This window comes from Trachemys scripta, chromosome 3 (genome assembly GCF_013100865.1).
Source record: "Trachemys scripta elegans isolate TJP31775 chromosome 3, CAS_Tse_1.0, whole genome shotgun sequence".
In the NCBI taxonomy this organism is placed as follows: Eukaryota; Metazoa; Chordata; order Testudines; family Emydidae; genus Trachemys; species Trachemys scripta.
In genome coordinates, this window is record NC_048300.1 from 33217052 (window position 1) to 33234403 (window position 17352).

Below are 17352 nucleotides of genomic sequence, written 5' to 3' on the forward strand. Positions count from 1 at the left end.
ATGAGCATCTGCCGAAATGCTGCCAACAAGCAGCGTCATCCAGAGGCATCATCGCCAAAATGCTGCCCATTTGGCGGCAACACCTATTGACGTTGCCGCTTGTCGGTGGCATTTAAGCGGATGCTCATCTGCCGCCACGGTCCTCCGTGGCTCAAAAGGTTGGGGCTCACTGGTCTATAAGGTGCCACAGGATTCTTTGTTGCTTTTTACAGATCCAGACTAACACGGCTACCCCTCTGATACTTGGTATTTAAGTTGTAATTCAGCTATGAACACTTTCAGCATAAACAATGTTAAATAGCGTTTTAAAATTAACATTTCTCCTCATCATCATTTGCAACTGTGACAGATAGTTGTCAGGTCACTAATTCTTATATTTAGTTTTTAGCAAAGTTTACAGACTGGTTAACTAATGGCAACAATCGAATTTAAGCAAGTTTTCATTTTTTAAAAATTGCAAATAGCAGGTATTTAACTGTCTGTCCAAGATCGTATTAATCTTGCTAATAATGTCACTTAAACCCATGAACGTTTTAAATAGAAGTCCACTTCTGATCAGACACATTCAAGCCCTCATCTTTAGGAAACCTGGTGTACTAACTGTGATTGATTTTTAGCATCAAAAAACTATTAAGGGAACACAGACTTCCCATGCTGCTAAAATAAATTAAAACATTTCAAAATGCAGTTTTAACATTTGGAAACTTGTTTGAAAGGAATAATTAAACTTTTCAAAGGAGGAAAGATTTTGTTGAAAAAATTTAAAAACACTACTCAAATCATTAAAATGTTCAACCAATAAACATTAACTTTTGTTCTTTAGCATTAGATGGAATGCCCCATAGTTGCTTCACCCAATTACTACAGCTACAAAAAAGGAAAGGAAAACATTTAGAAGTTAGCAAATGATTTTTACGTACATCTTAATGAAAAACACGTCGCTTTGTCTCTGCTTATTGTTTCAAGAGGCATCACAACTTGATTTATGTAACAGCAGACAGCATCTGACATGATACTAAACATCAAGCTTAAATACGGTATTGCAAAAAAGCTGATGTGCTTTCTAAGTTAAACTAATGCACAAAAAAAATATGCATAACCTAGTAAGCCTACTGGGGACTCTAGATTCCATTTACTTTGTCTTAATAGGTTCCCGTTCCAACCATCGCACCCTGACTTTTTGTTTATAGTGATATTCCTTTAGAAAGTCTTGCAACATTGATGGTAAAGGGAGGCCATCAATTCCATCATACGTAGTGCACCTGCAGATTACTGCCCGGCAGATATACTGCAGACTAAAAGGAAAAGTCCTGTTCAGAGATACAGTAAGTAATGGTTCAAAAAACATGCAAGAGCTAGGGTCTTTATAGTGTTCTAGAAGTCCTGTAACAGTGGAGGAGTGAAATACACAGGGATCATGAGCATCAAAACTAAAATTGTGATTCCATTGCTCAATACGTGCATGGAGGGATCTGTTGTAACGACGGAAGCTCACAGAGAAGAGGTAGTCCTCTTGTGCAGAATCCCTGAGCAAAAAAGTGCCTTCAGGTTTGCCTTCCAGAAGTGCCTCTGCCTCATAACGGTCCATCACACCCCAATAACATGGGTTACCTGTTATTTGAAGTAAGTCTGGCACAAGGCAGTGTATGTAATCAATCTGAGTATGTACTTTCCAAGCCCCTTGTCTGCTGCTATGGCCATGGCTCTCTCCAGACACCTGACGTTGCTTTTGCCTGCGTGACTGTAAGCAGAGGGTTGTTGTGTCCTCTTCAGAATCACAGTTTCCCTGTAGTGTTGCACTATTGTCCCCAGTCAGCTCAGTCATACCCGGGGCTAACTTTGGTCCCAGTTTATATAATGGATTAACCTGTGCTGTAGCTTCAAAAGTATGTATTTGGGCATTAGGAGGGGGGTCAACCCCTTCTTCAATACTAAGCCTACGTCTCTCTCTAAGGCGGTCTTCTTCATCTTCTGCAGAAATCAAGGAAGGATCAAATGTATCAAAAAAAGTTGAATGAGGGCTCACAGGAGCTGTATGTTGCTTAATCAGATGCCACTTTTGGGCAAGATCAGATCCAGCAGGGAAAGGACATTTCTCAAGCATTAATTCAGAGAGATGAATCTTTCTTTTATTAGAAAAGAGAGGTTTGGACTGTTTGCTATAAGTTCTCATGGGAAAACATAACCCAACGGTATCCTGAAGCCGCTGTCGCAGAGTACGGCTGCCTACAGTCCTGTTTGATACGCTGTCCATATCATGAACAGAGCTCACACCGTATCTTCGCTCCCGCCTTTGCAAGCCGCTTCGTGTTCGACCAAATCTTTTATCATTCTCCAAGGAGCTCTGGGTTTTAGTAGAACAGGAATGTTTCTTCTTCCCACCCCAAGGAGCATGCCGAGAGTAGGAATCCCTTTGTGCAAGTCTCGTTCCTGTGGCAACACACGAGTCATTATCTTTCTCTATGCTTATTTCGACAATCTGAGGGATGTCAGTGACACAATTCTGATTTCTCCTCACTGAATTCTTTGAAGGACTTAAACCCAGTTGTAAGGCAATGTTCTCTCTTAAAGGGCTGCTTGGTTGCTGCGGAGCCAAATCGGGTACATGGATACTTCTGTCTTTAACAGATGAACATTGAGTGGAGTCTACATCTATGTTTTCATTTCGGTTTCCACCTTCATGATTGAAGAGATTCTGGCATCTGTATTTGAAGTTGTTCCACATCTTTCCCACTTGATCCATGGATTATGTTACCTAAATTCAAAGAGGGGATGAAGAGATTTTAATCAAAAAGTTAAAAAAATTAAAAATAAAGATACCTATTCAATTAATAAAACAAAAACATTCAAATGAGTAAGTTAGAGGTCTGGAGAAGATATAGTTAGCTGAAAACTAGGAAAGTTATAGTGCCTGCATAGTTCTGTGGTGCTATACATGTTGCAGTATTCGCACATTAGGAAACAAGCATAGAAAAGAAAAGAATGCAGTCAAGCACAAGTGACTTTTTTTTTTTTTAAACAAAAGTATAATAAATAATATCTCGCCTTACAAAAAGGCCCCCCACCTCGCCACAAAATAGCCAAAAGCCCACAAAAGCATTAATGGAGGAAACAAACATAATGCTAAGTTTTCCATTTTGGTATTTATATTTGATGGGTACTTAAACATCCATATAGAAAACCATGAAAGAACTATATAAAGCCACTATTGCAGAGGTTAATTGTGTATTCAAACCTAAAGTTTGTTATTTATATTTTTTAATTACAATATATTTAAAGTTTCCAAGTCTTTATTTTGAGTGTCATATATTAGGTAACTGACTCCCTGAGAGACTTTCCAAGAAACTGTAGCAAAACTAACAATGAAAAATTAAGGATAAAGCCATTGAGTAGACTCCAGCAGAGCAGTTATGAAATCGGGCAAACACACACTTTCCATCCCTGAAAGAGCAGTGGCCCTCTCTGCAAAAATAGTTAGATTCACAAACTAAACTGAAAAGTCAGGCCATGGTACAGAAAGTTTCAAGCTGTATTTAACAGACGTGAGAACTCAGACTTCAAAATTCAAAGTTTTGATAGTAAGAATACAAAGCTGACAAGAGTCAATTCCCAGGAGAAGCAGCAAGATACTCACAAAAGCTTATAATTAGAAGTTGACTCTTAAGCAAAGCCTCAACTATGAAATGCCTAACAAAAAGCAGCATTTCTCAGTGATTATTTAAAAAAACAAAACCAAAAACAAGGGAGAAGACCATGGAATTTCTGTTTTTACCTGTAGCATTATACAGAACCAGCTCTGCAGAGGGAGCAAAAGGACACAGCCACCCATTCTCCAAAACATTGTCAAAAACCAATACAAATATTAGCAGCATCCACATTGCAGTTGCTGCTTTAAAAGCCAAATTTGATAACGTAGAATCAAGGCATGAAGAACATGGGAGCTGCCTGGAATATTTTAATGAATCATGTGTTCATCTAGTTTGATTACTATTGTATTGTTTGCTACCAAAGAGTTAATTTCTGCTACACTGGGCAGAAAGACAATGGCTTTATTCAAAAGATACTACAAGTATCAAGTCTCTCTAGTGACTCCAAGGAAAGGAGGAATCAAGGTGGAAGAAAATGGGAACAAAGGACTTGAGAATTGTTAGGGTATGTCTACACTAAAAAATTAAGTTGACTTATATTAGGTCGACTTACAGGTGGTGCATGTCCACATTACCCTCCTAGGCTTGGGCTGCCCACTGCTCCCTGCCAGAAGCGGACTCAGGCCGTCCAGCTCTCCAGGGGATCAGGGGGCAGCTGGGCTCTTGCTGCCCGGCTTGGTTTCTTGTCAATTTCACTGCTCCACTGGCGCTGTGAAATTGACAAGAGAGCTAACAGCCAGTGTAAGTAACACTGTGTCCACCCAGACACTGACTGGCCCTAACTACAGGGACGTAAGCCTCTTGTGGAGGTGGAGTTATGTCGTCTGTGTAGTAGGGTACTTACATTGGTGGGACAAGACTGTAGTGTAAACTTTGATGTAATTAGGTCGATGTAAGCTGCTTTACGGCAACCTAACAGTGTAGTGTAGACCAGGTCCTAGAAATAGCAGCCTTGAGACACAGACACAGGGTCTGTGGAGAAAGACTAACTTGGTCCACAAGAGAATTGGGGGTTTGGGGAGCAAGGAGGGGAAGCTGTTATACAAAGGCTAAGCTGGGCCTACCTAAGTTTTGAGGAAAATGCTAAACTTAGCTAAGACAATGGGTATTTAGGCTTGTTTTTTAACCCCCCCCCCTCCCCCCGATTTAAAAAACAAAAATCTATAGGAACTTAGCGAACAAGCTACTCTCTGCCACTGCATTTTGATACCGTTCACAGCTCCCTGAGGGAAGTCTTTAGCAGGAGCCAAATCCAATTGGACCCACTAGGTAACAAGATTGGTAAAAAGGGGTGTTTTAGTCTGGAGACCCAGGCTAAGAATGGGATGAGTCCAGGGATTCTCCTCAGAGAAGTGTAGGCGTGGGCCTGTCACTTGAAAGAGTTGCTCACAGAGACATTGAGTCAGGGATCAAATGTATAGTTTAACTTTGTGTCACAGTTCCAGAGTAACAAACTTGGAGCACCCTACTGGTTGCTGTGGGAGCCCCAAGCAACAGAAGCTTCTGCTAAAACATCTTGAGAAGGAATAAAAAGAGCAAGCCAGTAGTCTTCATACAACTTCATAAAAAGAAAAATATAAGCATTGAGTGGAGATTCTGGAAAGATCAAATTAGAGCTAAAATGTTAATACTTATTAGGCTCCCTGAAATTGCTGGAACAAACTATCTAGAACACTGGGTCCCCAATGCTCTGCAACTACATAGTGCTAAAGATCCAACCTAGTAAAAGAGCATACAAGATTAAAAAAAGGAGAGAAAACAAAGATCACTGAGAAAGGAGAGACATTATTGCTTATCGTTATGGACATAGATGACAATTTCAGCAGCTGCTAGGAAAGCAAAGAGAGAGTTTATTAAGAATCATAGAATATTAAGGTTGGAAGAGAGATCAGGAGGTCATCTAGTCCAACCCTAGGCTCAAAGCAGGACCAACCCCAACTAAATCATCCCAGCCAAGGCTTTGTCAAGCCAGGCCTTAAAAACCTCTAAGGATGGAGATTCCACCACCTCCCTAGGCAACCCATTCTAGTGCTTCACCACCCTCTGAGTGAAACAGTTTTTCTTAATATCCAACCTAGAACTCCCCCACTACAACTTGAGACCATTGCTCCTTGTTCTCAATGGTAGCAGATGACAGAACAGCCTAGCTCCATCCTCTTTGGAACCTAACCTAAAGAAGATCCTATAAACTTCTCCCCTTATTTAAGCTTAACAGAATAACACAAAGAGGAGGGAATAGGTCCCTTTTTGGAAAGCCTTTAAAACAGCAAGACTTTTTACCTTAACTTCAGACCAAGCATACAAAAGAAATGTTTATGAGGGTGCAATGAATTCAGAATTGCATTTTCTAGGCAAGTTGATTTACAAAGATACCACATGGGATGTTGTCCAGGATTCAAAATGATACAGACCTAGAGAGTGACATATTTTACTTCCTGTAAGGCTATTAGTTAAGTCATGTAAACTAAAATGGATAAGCCTGATGTGTTTGAAATTTCTTGTAACTAGTATGTGGGCTGCAAGTTCCTCCCTATAGCTATCCCTGAAGTGATTGCAGGTATGCAGAAAGTGGACTCTTAAATTGGTGCTCTGAGAATTAGGTCCAGACATTACTTGCTTCTAAGTGGTGTTAAATATAATGGATTCCATTCTTACTCAGGAAAGACATATAAACCACTATGTCCTGTCTTGAGACTGTATCTCACCATGTATGTTCTGGACTCCTTTCCCAAGCTGTGGATAACATGATTACTATAAAAAGAAAGACAGTTAAATGATATTTTTAGTAAGCTTAAAATTTCTAGGTAAAGATATATATTTTAAATTTGCCACCTGACTATCAAGAGACTTTATTGTAAAGTTATATTTAATTTATATATGCAATGGCTTATGTTCAGACAGTTTATCATACCAAACAAAAACCTTGAAGGTTTTTCCTTTTTTAGTGAGACAGGACTTTGCAGAAGATCCCAAAATGGATCAAGACTAGAAGCATCTGGATCCTTGAGGCTGCTGAAGCTATGGACATACTTGTATAGACCTTGTGGAAAATGTTGCTATATATTTGGTCTCATCTAAAAGCAGTGGTTTCCAGGCTCTGGTCTGCAGAAACACTTGGTGGCCTGAAGAGCTAGCTGATCACTTGATGCTGGCTCTCCTTATCTCCAGCTGCTACATCACATCAAAAGGCAGCTAAAAATATAGTTTCCTACTATTACTCTTCCAGGTAAGCAACTGCTGTAGCTGCCACAAGGGTGTTATTCATGGTAAAGCAGAGGGGGTGGTGACCCATGCACTTAAAATATGGGAAGGACGGTTAGCCACAAGAAAATCTACTTAAGATGAGGTCACACTATACTATGAAGTTTAGGCGTGGGTTCTCCAAAATGATGGTGTATGTTTCATTTCAGGTATCCAAGAATCGGTAAGAGGATTTCAGGAGGAGAACAGTACTCACAATTCTCTCAGCTGCTAGTTAGAATTTTAATAGCAACAGGCAGGAGTAACAATTGAATGATTTAATCTACAGCTTCCTTACCCCAAACCCCCAGCCTGTAGTAATAAGAGTGAGATTGAAATATTACTGAATTAAAAGGGAATTCTTTGAATAAAAGGCAGATTTACCAAAATAAGGAATGTGGCATAGCAGTTAAGGAATCCAAAAGATATGAATATTCATAGATGGAGCTACAGAACAAGACCAGAGTGATTAAAAAGACCCGATTTTCAAAAGCTCTAAGCATCTTCACTTCCCATTCACTTGAGTGGGAACTGAGGTTGCTCAGCACATCTGAAAGTCAGGCCACCAGTGAAAAATCAAAGATTTTCCAACACATCCTTCCCCCAAAACAACCCCTCCAAAGAACCGCAAATATAAAATAGTGGTAAAACCTGAATTAAACTGGGGGCAGGAAACCTGTTTAAATATAAAACTATCAAAAAAGTGCTAGACAGACAGGTTTTTATGATTTTTAGAGGGAATGCATACCTGCCTTACACAAATGAAAGTCCTATGTTACTTAAAACATTTGCTCTACTGAATACATTTGGCAGAGAGGCGGATTACACACAGTTTTAATTCATTAAAACCTAAAAAATGCATGGCATCTTATCTTGAAGCTTTGGATTTAACAATATTTTTATTTAAACCTTACCTGTCTCCCCTTCATTCTTCAAACCTGCTCCAGAAGGTGAAGGAGCAACTCACTTCCTATAAGTCAACGCTATTAGCTGCTTTGATGTAGGTCTGGTATGCAAGCCTTTCTGAGACCACCATGCAGAATGGCTACTTTAGTAACCCATCTTAGCTAATGGAAGAGAGTTTTTGGAACTCAAGCACTTGTCAGAGTTAAAGTTTTATGTCCCATATTGGAACAAGGCTCAAATTATTCTTCAAATAGTATTTAAAGCCCGATTCAAATAATTTCAGATGCTTAATTTTAAAGTTCAACAGATTTTGTTTCCAGGGTTTCTTGGGCTGGCACTACATTGACAAAACATGGATTACTTCTGCAGCAGCTCAAAAAGCCATCTTCATAAAAAGTTAACATTGCCAGTAGTTTTTGTTTTGGTTTTTTTGCTTGGGTGTAAAACACCACCCTACAATTTGCCAGAACTTGCTAATCTTCTGGAATGTATTTGCTATCAGTGATCTTCACTACAGTGCAGTTATTAAACAACCCTCAAATCGCTTTTATAAAATAGATAAGAGAATTACTTCTACTACACGTTCTTGAGTTTTCACCACCTGTTATGTCACCTGTGTAAAATGAGCACACACTGAGTGTAAAATGCTAGCATCATGTTTCACTGTAATGTCATGTTTTACTCCCACTTTGCACAAGTGCATACAGATGTAAGTGAGACATTCGTTCCTTTGGGAGAGCGCCCTGTAACCCCCATATTTCTCATTTATATACAATTGTAATCTTGCACATAAAGCAGGCCATATGAAGTATCAGGGGAAAGGTTATGATCTGCTGAAAGTTATTTTTCTATCCATGTATGTACATCTTTAATGCATATGAAATTATGAAAATTGTGTTGTATGGTTGTCACAAAAACATGCTGTAAATTGGAGAATCAGCCAGATATTAACTCCCCAGAGGCAACAACAAAGTAACCAACGCCCGGGCAGGGTGTCTAAACAACCCATTGCCAGCCATTGTCCAGCAAGGGAGCTACAATGCAATGACTCACCTGCATAAGACCACACCAGGGGAATTGCTCAACCTTGCCTTGGGACTCAGCAATGCCCATGAGACATGCCTGGACTTGTATTCTCCAAGCACATGGACTAAGGGTATAAAACAGGAGACAGGCAAATCCTGGGCCTGCTTTCTCCTGCCTCCACCTATGCTACAAGCAACCAAGACTCTCAGAAGAAGACTGAAGACTCCAACAGAAGAAATTGGTCCAGGTTTAAGGAACAAAACCTGTATATTAAGGACTGCAATATGCAGTGGGGTGAGAAAAACTGCTTAATCTAGATGTTGCCCAGTCTAATAGGGTTGAGAGTTTAGACTGCATACTTATTTTATTTTGGTAACTAACTCTGACTTTTTGCCTATCACTTATAATCACTTAAAATCTATCTTTTGTAGTCAATAAATTTAACTGTTTATCTTTACCAGTGAGTTTGTATGAAGTGTGTGCCAAACCTGCTCAGATTTGCAAAAAGGCTGGTGTATATCTACTTTCCACTGATGAAGTGGTGAACCAGTTAATAGATTTGCATTGCCTATCTTGAGCAGTGGAAGACTGTATATACAGTGCTGGGAGCTGGGAGGGATTTGGCTGGTGGCTGGCCTTGCGTGATTCATGAGTGGCTCTGGGAACATTCATGCAGTCTAGCTGGGTGTGGGGCTTCACATGCAGTTGTACTGAGTGATAACAGCAACTGGAGAGATGAAAACTCTGCACAGCATTAGTGAAGTTTAGGACATCCATTAGTTCAACATCACCCAAATGTTAACTTTTGTCTTAACTGTTAGGAGTCCTACCAGATCATGTCCTAATTCTTATGGATTGAGTTCTCTCAATTTTTTCTGTAATTAGTTGCTGTACCAGCTGGAACTTTTTGCTATAGGATTTCCTAGTACTATGAAAATTCTCTGCTAAGTTTGTTTATCCCATTGTCTGTCAGAGAGGAGCAAGTTTATCTGACTCAAATTAGTTGAGATGAGAAGTAAAATTTGAACTGATAGTACTAAGGTTGTATACTTTATCATGTCCACAAAAGCCAAAATAACGTACCTCAATGTAATCCCAAAATAGGTTCATTAGAGAACTGTGCATATTGAAAAAAGGCAGTGTTTTAGTTCTTGTATTTCTTAGTCACATGACAACTATTTCAAACTTTGGGAAAGCAACTTCTCATATGTTTTTAGGATTGACATCTATATTTACACTAAACATGGATCAGGTTACAAGTGACAGATTGTTATGGCTTTGTTGCATCAGCAAAATTAATCTTCTAAAAAAAAATTGTACTTTTTTTCAAATGGTTCAATACAAAAGTATGCCAAGTGGAGTAAAATGCTTAACTACACCATAGAAAATCATTTTAGGGTTGGCAAGGCAGGGATGAAATAGTATGGCTCAACTGCTTCACCTATGCTCCCCAGTGAATGTGTTGACAAGTAATAGCTGAATAACATAATGATACCAAAAAAAGCAAAGTGTTTGATATGGAGGCACTCAAAAACCTAGTAGTAAGAACCACATACAGTAAGATCTGAGATATGAAAAATGGGCTAACCTCTTCTTAGATTGGTGGTGCACAATTACTTCCCAAGCGTTTGCCTGAATTGGGGACACTACAAAGAATGACAATGCTCAGTATTCAAGATGAAATAAAAATTCCCTACTTAACTACTTTCATCTTTAGTTTTTCCATAGCGGACAACACAGGTGACCACAGATTTTGTTCCCCCATACAAATTAAAAAATTAGTCCTTGCAGAATTTTACTAAATTTTTAATTGAGTTTGCGAATTCCCAGTCAAGAAATGAGGAAAGGAAAAGACGGTTACTCACCGTTGTAACTGTTGTTCTTCGAGATGTGTTGCTCATATCCATTCCATTAGGTGTGCGCGCGCCGCGTGCACGATCGTCGGAGCATTTTCTACCCTAGCAACACCGGCGGGTCGGCTGTGGAGCCCCCTAGAGTGGCGCCTTCATGGCGCTGAATATATACCCCAGCCGACCCGGCGCCCCCTCAGTTCCTTCTTGCCGGCTACTCCGACAGTGGGGAAGGGGGGCGGGTTTGGAATGGATATGAGCAATACATCTCGAAGAACAACAGTTACAACGGTGAGTAACCGTCTTTTCTTCTTCGAGTGCTTGCTCATATCCATTCCATTAGGTGACTCCCAAGCCCAACTTAGGTGGTGGGGTCGGAGTGAGACATTGCTGTGTGCAAAACCGCTGACCCGAATGCAGCATCGTCCCTGGACTGCTGCACTAGTGCATAGTGGGCTGTAAACGTGTGGACTGATGACCAAACCGCCGCTCTACAAATGTCCTGGATCGGAACTTGCGCCAGGAAAGCAGTCGAGGAAGCTTGGGCCCTCGTGGAGTGAGCGGTGAGGTGCGGAGCTGAGACACCTGCCAGGTCATAGCAAGTCCGGATGCAAGACATAATCCAGGAGGATAGGCGTTGTGAGGAGACCGGTAATCCTTTCATTCGGTCGGCCACTGCAACGAAGAGTTGCGTCGTCTTTCTAAAGTGCCTTGTGCGGTCAATATAGAAAGCCAGGGCTCTGCGTACGTCCAGAGAATGCAAACGTTGATCCTGGCGAGTAGCATGTGGTTTAGGATGAAAGACCGGGAGAAATATATCCTGGTTGATATGAAACGGAGAAACCACCTTAGGGAGAAAGGCAGGATGTGGACGAAGCTGCACTTTATCCTTATGGAAAACTGTGTAAGGGGGCTCGGATGTAAGCGCCCTGAGTTCAGAAACGCGCCTTGCTGAGGTGATGGCTACGAGGAAGGCTGTCTTCCAGGATAGGTACAAAAGTGAACAGGTGGCCAGTGGCTCGAATGGAGGACCTGTGAGCTTGGAGAGAACCAGGTTGAGGTCCCACGTCGGGACGGGCTGACGTTGTTGTGGGTACATCCGGTCTAAGCCCTTGAGGAATCTAACGACCATCGGGTTAGAGAATACCGAGGACGCGAGTTCCCCTGGGTGAAAGGCTGATATAGCGGCCAGGTGAACTCTAATTGAAGATATCGCCAACCCCTGCTGTTTTAGGGAGAGGAGATATTCCAATATGAGAGGAATAGGTGCCTGTAACGGGGACGTGGCTCGTTGTTCGCACCAACAGGAGAACCGCTTCCACTTGGCCAAGTACGTGGCTCGTGTTGAGGGCTTCCTACTGCTCAACAGAATCTGTTGGACCGAGAGTGAGCATTGTTGCTCTGCCTGGGAGAACCATGGAGCAGCCACGCCGTGAGATGAAGAGATTGCAGGTCGGGGTGACGCAGCCGGCCGTGGTCCTGAGAGATGAGATCTGGACATAATGGAAGCGGGATCGGTGTCCGAACCAAGAGTTCCAACAGTGTGGTGTACCAATGTTGTCTCGGCCACGCTGGAGCGATCAGAATTACCTGTGCCTGGTGTCTGCGCAATTTGAGCGGTACGTTGTGGACCAGAGGAAACGGAGGGAAGGCATAAAACAGGTGGTCTTTCCAGGGAAGGAGAAACGCATCCGAGAGGGAGCCCGGAGCTCGACCTTGCAGGGAGCAGAACACGTGGCATTTCCTGTTGTCTCGAGAAGCAAACAGGTCTATCTGGGGAAACCCCCACTTCTGGAAGACGGAATGTATGATGTCCGGACGGATAGACCACTCGTGCGTCTGAAAGGACCTGCTGAGTCGGTCCGCTAAAGTGTTCTGGACTCCAGGGAGGAACAATGCCGTGAGATGGATTGAGTGGGCGATGCAGAAGTCCCACAGGCGAATGGCCTCTTGGCATAGAATTGACGAACGTGCTCCTCCTTGCTTGTTGATGTAAAACATGGCCGTGGTGTTGTCGATGAGAACTAACACACAACGGCCACGTAGGAGATTGAGAAATGCCTGGCACGCCAGGCGCACCGCCATCAGTTCCCGAACATTGATGTGCATGGCTATCTGGGGAGCAGTCCACAGGCCCTGGGTATGGTGTTCGTTGAGATGGGTGCCCCAACCCAGAGATGAAGCGTCTGTGACCAGGTGCAGAGAGGGTTGTGGGGCGTGAAATGGCATCCCCTCGCAAACCACATTGTGATCTAGCCACCAGGTGAGGGAGGTCAGGACCGAGTTCGGGACCGTGACCACCATGTTCAGGCTGTCCCGATGTGGGCGGTATATCGATGACACCCAGGTCTGGAGTGGGCGAAGCCGAAGTCTGGCATGCCTGGTTACGTACGTGCAGGAAGCCATGTGGCCCAGCAGGGTGAGGCACGACCTCACCGTGGTAGTTGGGAAGGCCCTGAGCCCTTGAATGAGGCTCGTGATGGTACAAAAGCGGTTGTCTGGCAGGATGGCTTGTGCACGTCTGGAGTCTAGGACTGCCCCGATGAATTCTATTCTCTGGGTAGGTTCTAGAGTGGATTTGTCCTTGTTGAGAAGGATGCCCAACTCGTTGAATGTGTGCACTATTATGTGGACGTGAGCTCGAACTTGCTCTTTGGTGCGACCGCGTACCAGCCAGTCGTCTAGGTACGGGAACACCTGTATCCCTTGCCGACGAAGGTACGCTGCCACGACAGCCATACATTTCGTGAACACTCTTGGGGCCGAGGATAGGCCGAAGGGAAGGACTGCAAATTGATAGTGCACTTTGCTTACCACGAATCGCAGGAAGTGTCTGTGAGGCGGGTAAATTGCGATATGAAAGTATGCGTCTTTCATGTCGAGGGCGGCGAACCAGTCTCCAGGATCGAGGGAAGGGATAATGGCCCCCAAAGAGACCATGCGGAACTTCAACTTTACTACGAATTTGTTGAGTCCGCGCAAGTCCAAGATGGGTCGCAGACCTCCTTTGGACTTGGGGATCAGGAAGTAACGGGAATAAAATCCCCTGCCCCTTAATTCTACTGGAACCTCCTCTATGGCCCCCATAGTAAGGAGCGTGGAAACCTCCTGTATAAGAAGTTGCTCGTGAGAAGGGTCCCTGAAGAGGGACGGGGAAGGGAGGTGGGAGGGGGGATTGAAGAAAACTGGATAGCATATCCCCTCTCCACCGTGCGAAGGACCCAACGGTCCGAAATTATAAGGGACCAAACACGGTGGAAGTGGGAGAGGCGATCCCGAAAGGAGGGGGCTGGATCCTGGGGGGTGACTGGGGCGCCGTCCTCGACCGCACCTTCAAAAGTTCTGCCTGGGGCCTGCGGGTGGCCTTGGTGGCCCTTGGTTCTGACCAGATTGAGGGCCGGTCCACCTTCTTCTACCACCTCGCCCCCGCCTCCGGGCAGAGTCCTGTCTCTGACGAGGTGTGGGGGGGTAGAAGCGCTGAGGCTGAGGCCTAAATGGCCTGCGCTGAGGACCCGCAACATGCATCCCCAGGGAGCGCATGATTGTCCTGGAGTCCTTGAGGCTCTGCAGTCGAGAGTCCGTCTTCTCCGAGAACAACCCCTGTCCTTCAAAGGGCAAATCCTGCAGGGTTTGTTGCAACTCAGGGGGCAAACCCGAAACTTGGAGCCAGGAGGTCCTTCGCATAGCGATACCTGCGGCCAGGGTTCTCGCAGCCGAGTCCGCTATGTCCAAGGAGGCCTGTAAGGAGGTCCGAGCCACCTTCTTACCCTCCTCTACCAAGGCCCCAAACTCCTCCCTGGACTCTTGGGGAACCAATTCCTTGAACTTCCCCATAGAGTTCCAGGAATTAAAGTTGTAGCGGCTCAGGAGCGCCTGCTGGTTAGCCGCTCTAAGTTGCAGCCCTCCGGCTGAATAAACTTTACGGCCAAACAAATCGAGGCGCTTAGCCTCCTTCGATTTGGGCGCCGCGGCCTGTTGACCGTGGCGCTCCCTTGCATTCACTGATGACACCACCAGTGAACACGGCTGGGGATGGGTATACAAGTACTCGTAGTCTTTGGAGGGGACAAAGTACTTTCTTTCCACCCCTCCCGCTGTGGGTGGGATAGAGGCAGGAGTTTGCCATATCGTAGTGGCGTTCGCCTGGATCGTGCGGATCAGGGTCAACGCCACTCTTGATGGGGCATCCGCCGCGAGGATATTTACAATGGGGTCCTGCACCTCCACTATCTCCTCCGTCTGTAGGTCCATATTACGGGCCATCCTACGTAAGAGGTCCTGATGAGCCCGAAGATCTATTGGGGGTGGACCTGTGCACGACGTGCCCGCCACTGCCTCATCCGGAGAGGAAGAGGAAGATGCCTCCGGTGGTAAGGGATCCAAGGGAGGATCCTGGTCTCCCTGTTCCTGGGCCGGAGCATCACCTGCCCTTGGGTCGAGGACGTCAGGTGGTGCGGACACGGAGGCCTCCATGCCCCCTGGAGGAGGGCGAGAGATGGTGGACTCTGGGGCCCTTCTATCAGAGTGACCCGAGCGAGAGGTTGAAGTTATTGGAGCCCCTTGCGCCTGATGGTACGCCCACGGGGTCCAGAACGACCAGTGAGATGGGCCATGAGCAGGGTCCTCTGCTACCTCTTGCCAATGGCCTATATCTTGCTCCTCGGCTTGCCCCTGAGGGGGGTATGCCGATCTCGATAAGTCCTCAGAGGAGCGAGACACCGATCTCAATGGCCATGGTGGTGCCGACTGCGCCGAGATGAATCCTGTGGGATACGGTGCCGCACGGTGCCGGTCTGGAGATGTTCTATCTCTACGCGGTGCCGGCGATCGGTGCAGAGATCGCGATCGGTGCCGATGACCTCGCCGGTGCCGGGAGTCGGATCTGGACCTAGACGATGACCTGGAGTAGGCCCGGTGCCGGGAGCGGCCTCTCGACGTCGAGCGTATCGGTGCCGAGAACTACGTCTCGATGTTGATCGGTGCCGACGATCATAGCGGTGCCGAGACGTAGAGCGGTGCCGCGATGATCTTGGCCGCGAGTACGACCGGTGCCGAGGTGATATCCGGCGCCGGGACTGCGAGCGGCGTGGGGACCTGCTTCGGGACCTGGACCGGTGCCGTGGTTCCAGCCCCTGCGATGGAGGGCGCATCAAGGCAGGTTTCCCCCTAGATTGGACCGGACGAGTCAACGGTGCCAACGGTGCCGGTGGTTGGGACGGTGCCGGCTCCATGAGGGCGATCAAGTCTCTCGCCGTCGCGAAGGTCTCTGGGGTCGACGGGAGGCACTGTATCACCGCCGGTCGCGGTGGTGACTCTGTCTGCACCGGACTCAACGGCCTCGGAGCCGGAGTCGACGGTGCTGGAGGCACCTGCTTTCGGTGCTCCACAGGCGGACGCGGCTCTACCCCCGGCACCGGGGGAGCCGGCGTCTTCGGCACGGAGGTCCCCGTCTTATGGGATTTTTTATGTCCTGGGGATAATGAACGGCGCCGAGGCACTTGCTGTGAGTGCGGTGCCGACGAGGTCCGGTGCCGTGGAGACTTGTCCGACGTAGTTGCTAGGTGCCGGGGCCTGACGCGCCGATGGAGCGTCCGGGCTAAGTGCCGCCTCCATAAGGAGTTGCCGGAGCTGAAAGTCCCGCTCCTTCTTGGTCCTCGGTCTGAAGGCCTTACAGATCTTGCACTTATCTGTTTGATGGGACTCTCCCAGGCACTTCAGACACGAGTCGTGCGGGTCACTCGTTGGCATAGGCTTAGCACAGGAGGCGCACTGTTTGAAGCCGGGAGCCTTGGGCATGAGCCCGGCCACGCGGCCGGGGGAAAAAGGGGGAGACAACCCCCTTAATCCCCTTCAACTATATAACAACTATAAACAAAGTGAATAACCAACTATTTAACTATAAACAACTAGAACTATAACTATAACTGTGAATAACTGAATAAGCTAGGGAGAGTGGAGAACAGCTACGCCGCGCTCCACAGTTCCAACGACCGTCAGGGGCGGTAAGAAGGAACTGAGGGGGCGCCGGGTCGGCTGGGGTATATATTCAGCGCCATGAAGGCGCCACTCTAGGGGGCTCCACAGCCGACCCGGCGGTGTTGCTAGGGTAGAAAATTCTCCGACGATCGTGCACGCGGCGCGCGCACACCTAATGGAATGGATATGAGCAAGCACTCGAAGAAGAATCAGCATGCTCCCTACTTTATCCAGCGTGATTTTTTAAAAAATTAAGCACTATATGGGAGTTAGATGACTGTCCTCGGCAGTATCCAGATTGTATAAAAATTAAGCTGCAACTAAAACCTTTATTGCATTCATATGGCAGAAACCCGATAGAAACAGTCCAGGGACTCAAGCATTTTTTTTTTGGGGGGGGGGGGGGGAAATAGGGGTGTGGGGGGGAAGGTGGAACCATGCGCTGCCCCTGTCTGCAGGCACCACTCCCATAGCTCCCATTGGCCGCATATCCCCGTTCCCAGTCAATTGGAGCTGTAGGAGTGGTGCCTGCAAGCGAGGGCAGAAAGCGGAGACCTCCTGTCTCCCCCCGCAGGGGCTGCAGGAATGTGCCAGCCGCTTCTGGGAGTGGCATGGGGCTAGGGCAGGCAGGGAGCTTGCCTTAGCCCCGCTGTCCCGTAAGACTGTTAGCAGCCAATCTCCCGGTTTAGTTACAGGAAGGTTGGTAA

At 46.1% G+C, this 17352-nt stretch overlaps 1 protein-coding gene across 3 annotated transcripts in view; it reads right to left on the reverse strand.

Moving 5' to 3' along the window:
• Positions 1-696: 696 nt before the first annotated feature.
• The window catches only part of SOCS5 (suppressor of cytokine signaling 5), a 48391-nt gene continuing 31735 nt past the window's right edge, over positions 697-17352 (reverse strand). For 2 of the 3 annotated variants that reach the window (XM_034764414.1, XM_034764415.1), the window contains one exon: positions 697-2755. In XM_034764414.1, the coding sequence (XP_034620305.1) occupies positions 1133-2743 (1611 nt within the window). In that variant the 5' untranslated portion in view covers positions 2744-2755 and the 3' untranslated portion in view covers positions 697-1132. Of the gene's footprint in view, positions 2756-6352; positions 6399-17352 lie in introns of all 3 variants that reach the window. The other variant, XM_034764416.1, reaches the window with a different exon arrangement.